Below are 5,679 nucleotides of genomic sequence, written 5' to 3' on the forward strand. Positions count from 1 at the left end.
CTACTTCTTCATCATTTCATAAAGGGTGATCTGTGCACTAGGAGTACTACCCTCACCCAGGAGCTTGTTAAAAATGGTGCCTCATGCACCATTGCAGGCCTCCTGAATGAGAATCTGCATTTTAACAAGATCCCCAGGTTATCCTGAATGCACATTTAGAGCTTGAGAAGCCTCGCTGTACTCTCCCACACCAGTATGGATCATGCCTCCTTATCAAGGTGGAGAAGGGGCAGCATTGCAGACTCTTTTGCTTTGACTCCCAGCCCTCACACTTACTGTCTATGCGGCTTCAGGTAAGCTTCTTAACCTTTTCTATCCTTAACTGTAAAATGAGAAATAATCCTTCTGTATATGTTTTGGTGAGAGTTAAATGAATTTAAAATACATCAAATGATGAACTGGCAGAACCAGTGCTAGAATGCCTGCCCAGCAAGCACGGGGCCCTGAGATCAAACCCCAGTACCAGTCACACACACACACACACACACACACACACACACACACAGTCACACACACACACACACACACACCCCTCTCAAGTGTTGTAGAACCTTGTTTGCCCATAGTAAAAATGAGTGAGTGTTAGCTGTTGTTTGCTTCATCATTATCATTACCATCACTAAAGAGAGACTAGAGTGGGAAACCCTCCCCCTTCACATTTGGAGGAGACATGTCCTAACAATAAGCTCAAAACACATTTTCCCATAGCAACTGAAGTATAATGGTAGTCAAGTGTCATTTAAACGTACTATTAGTACTGTACGTCTGGTACATTATGTGTACAGAGCCACAAAAAAGTGAAGAAATGTGTTAAGTTCCTGGCACTGGCAAGCTGCTTATAAAACAGAGTCCATTGGTGAGGTGTAAGCTGCCAATGTTAGGATTTTCAATTAAGTTCAGAAATATCTGGTGATCAAATAAAGTAGAAACTGGTGAACTATATTTCAAACGTACTTGCTCTTCTATTTAGTAAAGCAAAGAAATTTAAGACAGTCTCCTAAAGTTGTTCTTCTTTCGTTTGTTTTTTTGAGATGGGAGTCTCACTGTGTTGCCCCATCTAGTCTCAAACTCATGGCAGTGCTGGGGATTGAACTCAGGGCCTTGCACATGCTCTGGCAAGTGATCCTGGATCATATGATCCTCACACCTCAGCCTCCAGAGTAGCTGGGACTATACTATCACACTGGGCTAAATTTCTTCATTGTGGCCACTGTCTCTTCCTCTTCTAATACCTTTCTCTATTAGCTTACATGGTAGAGCAAATTAAAATTGAATTTCTTAAGTATGTTTGTTATAAAAAAAATTGCTCTTTTTTCTGATACCAGGTGATGGAGGTTAATGATTTTTAATCTTAACTGCAAATTTAGGTAAGTGGAAGGGAATGAAGTAGAATGGTTATTGGTTTTATTTAGTTAGTTATTAGTTTTAGTGCCTCTTTTTTGCATGGTATAAGGGTACGTGGAAGAAGACTTCATTTTCAGCAAGTTAAGATTTTTTTTCTCCTGATTTTTCTCCTGGCTGAGATGAAAACCTAGTCTGACATTAGACATAGAGCAATGGAAAAGTTGCATAAATCCCTAGAGATGTGGAATGTGCTGATATCAGAGCTGATACTCTCCAAGGCCAGAATTTCTGAAAAAGGAAAAATTGCTTTTAAGTAGTAGGTCATTTTCTCACCTGCTTTGAAGCCTGCTGGGTTAAATATGAGAGTTCAAAATAAGGGTAGCCAGCAAACCAACTGAAGTGGAATCTGATTCTGCTTATCAGGAAAGAGTGTCTTTATTAAAGAGCAGCACTGCCCTCTCAGAGAACCAGTCTTATCTACTTTAGCCCCTTTCAGTTCTCTTTTGCAGAGAAAGCTAAGTTAGGCTTGGGAGGGTGTCATCACAAAAGTGAAAAGTCTTAAGGATATTCTCTAGGGATTTCACTAACTTACTGATGAATTCAGATTTTGGCTCTAGTGCTTTGAATTGTATGTAAAAATCTCTAGTTGGGTTTTAACTAAGTGGGACAGTCTTTGCAATATTGGCAATAAAGGTATTAGGGTAAAGTCAGAAGTCAAAAAGATTCCCAAATAAATTATTTTACAAAGGTAAAACTGTTGAGTTTCACTGAACACATTTTGTAGCTGTGCTGGGGTGGGAATGGGCCTTGTTTCCACATGTTTCTTACTAATCTTTATGTGGGAAAATGTGGTTGGACATGCCAATGATGAATTTCTGAGCAACTCATAATTGGCTGGCTCCACTGTAACTAGGGCCTTACAATCTGCTTGATTAATTCTTTACGGACTACATTAGCCAAATTGCATGATTTCCAAAGATATAGAAGGTCAGATGTTACACTAACAAAGGACCTCTCCACAGAATGTCTCACTGGGGTTTCTTCAGGCCCTTCCTAAAAATAATTAAAATTTTTCTCTGCAAATTACATTTCAAAAAATAATAAGCAGATATAAATGCCAAATGTCTTTTACTGAATAGTAAGCAAAACTTTCTGGAAGATTTTTCCATTATTCTCATTATTTTTTTCCCAGGGACAAAGATTATCTTAGGAACACTAAGGGAATTGAAGGACAGTTATAGCTATGCATTGATATATATTTTTTTAAGGTTCCTAGTTTTTCATTTTCGTAACCACTAATGTGAAATCTGTTCATAGGTGAAAGATCTTTTTCATATCCTCCATTTGACTTTATTATTGCTAAAAACTTGTGATAGTTGTTTATCTCTTTATTTAATACATAGGACCACATTTAGAAATTAAACCGACAAAGTAAGTTCCTTCACTTTGCTTAGAAATGGGTTCTTTTTCAAATCTGTGAGACTTCTGTAGTTTGTTCATAAAGATGGATACAGTTTTATGAACATTTTGAACTGTTACTAAGCTTATACTCCTGTAAAATACTGTTCTGAAACCATGCTATTTCCACAGCAATGTATTTGAGGTATTTCCCAGAAACTGTACAGGTAATAAAATGAGCCTATGATCAAAGTCTTAAATGCTTATGTTTTTGTCCCATTGTTCATGCCTCTAAAGTCTTCATTTGGGCAGTTTGGCATGTACATTTCTTCTTTTTCGCAGTGCTCAGGCTCAAACCCAGAGCCTTGTGCAAGAGGTAGTCTCCACTTCCTGTAATGATACTTCTCATGCTTCATCCTTATAGTTCTCCCTCAAAAACAAAATCCAGACTGAGAAATTAATGAAATTGCATAGATTCTTTATTCAGATGTTCTAAGTACTAAACTTTTCAAAGGAGGAGAGAAAAGAATAAAGATTACCAATGTACTTTTGTTTTTCTTTCTTTTTTTTTTTGCTGTACTGGGGATTGAACCATGTGCTTACTAGACAAGTGCTCTAACACTCCTGCAGTGCCCTCAGTCCACAGTGTATTTTTAATGTATGTCTATATCCTTTCCTCAAAGTTTAACTTGAAGTTTATGGAAAGCACCCTCTTTTTTCCTTTTAACATATGCAAGTCAAGTGTAAGTTCACAAAAGCTCTGCCTAAATTTGTTCAGCAGTATATTTAATCATTTCCCCTTCCAGATCAAAGTTTCAGTACCAGAATTTAGAGTTTAGGACATCCTGTCACTAACTGCTACTAATATATTTTTTTCTTAATCAATAGCACTAAGGGCACATGGACTGCTGAGCAGTTTTTAGAAGAGCTGTGCTTAGATATTGATGTAAACAACTCATTCAAACCCTTATTAACCCTTCTGTTATTGACTTATCTTGTCGATAATAGAATTCACTTTTTTGGTGGTATTGGGGTTTGAATTAAGGTCTTCACCCTTGCTAGGCAAGTACCATACTGCCTTGAGCCTTGCCTCCAGACTGATAGTAGAATTCATTTTAGGAAACCTACTGATCTTTGTTTTAAAAAACATCTTGTCTTGTGCAAACCCAGCATAGTTATCTAAATGAAGAGAAGAGTGGGATACAAAAGAAAATTACAATCTTAAGGAATAGTTTTTAGCTTTATTTTTATGGTACTGGGGCTTGAACTCAGGGCCTTTACCTTGAGCCACTCTGCCAGCCCTTTTGTGATGGGTATTTCCAAGATAGGGTCTCACAAATTATTTGCCTGGGCTGGCTTCGAACCGAGATCCTCCTGATCTCTGCTTCATGAGTAGCTAGGATTACAGGCATGGGCCACCAGCACCTGGCTTTAGCTTTTTTTTTTTGAATGGTGTTTTGCATGCTTCCCCAACCAGTCAAATTTCTAATGCTCAAGGAGAGCTAAATTACTAAGACTACTTAATATATTAAAATCTAAACCAAGAATAATCTGGACTTCAGATAGTTCTTTCTTTTATGGAGAGAATATCAGTACTTCCTTTTTTCCTTCCAAGTTCATATATTTTCCAACATTTCTATAATTAGTGCAATTCTTTTTTTCTTTTCTCTGTCTTTTTGAGATAGGTTCTCACAAGGTAGCACAATCTGGCCTTGAATTTCTGATCCTCCTCTGCCTTCCAAGTGCTAGAATTATAGATGTGTGCTGCAACGCTTGGCAATGTTTTTAGGTTTTTTTTTTTTTTTTTTTTTGGCAATATTGGTGGTTGAACTCAGGGCATTCTACCATTTGAATCATACTCGAAGCCCATCTTATCTCTTGGTACTTATGTTACCATTTATTCTTAGTTGAGGACAGATTTTAATTTCCAGTATTATAGGTGGGAAGTTAAGTGATGTACCTAAAATTGTACAATAGACAACATAGCCTATTACTTTTAGTATGACAAATAGTTTGGTTTTAATAATATATCACAGGCTGGGCGTGGTGATACACATCTATAATCCTGACACTCAGGAGACTGAGGGAGGAGGATTGTTGAATTCAAGGCCAGCCTGAGCTGCATAGTGAGATCTGTCTCAAAATAACAACAACAGCAAAAACACTTCACAACTTACACCAAAACAAATGTAAAAAATAAATCTCAAACCACATATAGTAATGCTGAGGGGATGTGGAATGACTGTTTCTCCCCACTTGGTGATAGCCAAGTGATTTTGTTAGAGAGATCTTCCTGTGAGAGTTGGATTTGAAGAAGAGTTTTAAATGAAAAATCTGTATGAATTGCCAGAAAAATTAAAAGGGTATTTAGCTTGGAGAAATTCATACTATAAAGGGCAAAGACCCCAATCGATAAATTAGCTGCCTAGGGGAACTCTTCGTAGTGTATAGTCTGTTTGATGAACTTGGATGCTTTAAAATAAAGACTTCACATTTGCTTTTTTGTCTTTCAAACTGGTTTACTCTTGTTTTACTCCTCCTCTTACTAGTTAGCCACTCTTTAAGAAGAAAAATTCCCGTTTGGTGATTTATATCATATAATTAAAGTATACAGAAATACTGAAGAAATAGTGGGCCTGGTTTATAATGATTCAGTAGAAATTTGACTCTCTGAAATAGTAAAAAAAGAAAATCTAAACTTTTTGGGCTGGAGGTGAAGCTCAGTGGTAGAATGCTTGCCTAGCATGCATGAAGCCATGGGGTCAATGACCCCACATCATCAAAAAAAAAAGTTTCAGTGTAAAGTATAAATGTGTATCTTATGTTACAATGTTAGTCTTATTTCAAAATCAGACAGTGTGCTTGTGAAGAATTATGGGGGAAGCTAAACAGAATAGAATGATCTAAATATGATACCTAAAGTATTGTAACTTGTGG

At 37.0% G+C, this 5,679-nt stretch overlaps 1 protein-coding gene across 4 annotated transcripts in view; it reads left to right on the plus strand.

The window, feature by feature from the left end:
• Positions 1-5,679, plus strand: part of St7l (suppression of tumorigenicity 7 like) — a 77,618-nt gene that overhangs the window by 61,344 nt on the left and 10,595 nt on the right. Inside the window, exon 15 of one of the 4 annotated variants that reach the window (XM_074050761.1) lies at positions 98-5,666. The exons of 2 other annotated variants lie outside the window; for them this stretch is intronic. In XM_074050761.1, coding sequence (XP_073906862.1) covers positions 98-106 — 9 coding nt within the window. In that variant the 3' untranslated portion in view covers positions 107-5,666. Of the gene's footprint in view, positions 1-97; positions 5,667-5,679 lie in introns of those variants that run through there. One more of the 4 variants, XM_074050759.1, reaches the window with a different exon arrangement.

The sequence above is a fragment of the Castor canadensis genome, chromosome 12 (genome assembly GCF_047511655.1).
Source record: "Castor canadensis chromosome 12, mCasCan1.hap1v2, whole genome shotgun sequence".
Classification (NCBI taxonomy): domain Eukaryota; kingdom Metazoa; phylum Chordata; class Mammalia; order Rodentia; family Castoridae; genus Castor; species Castor canadensis.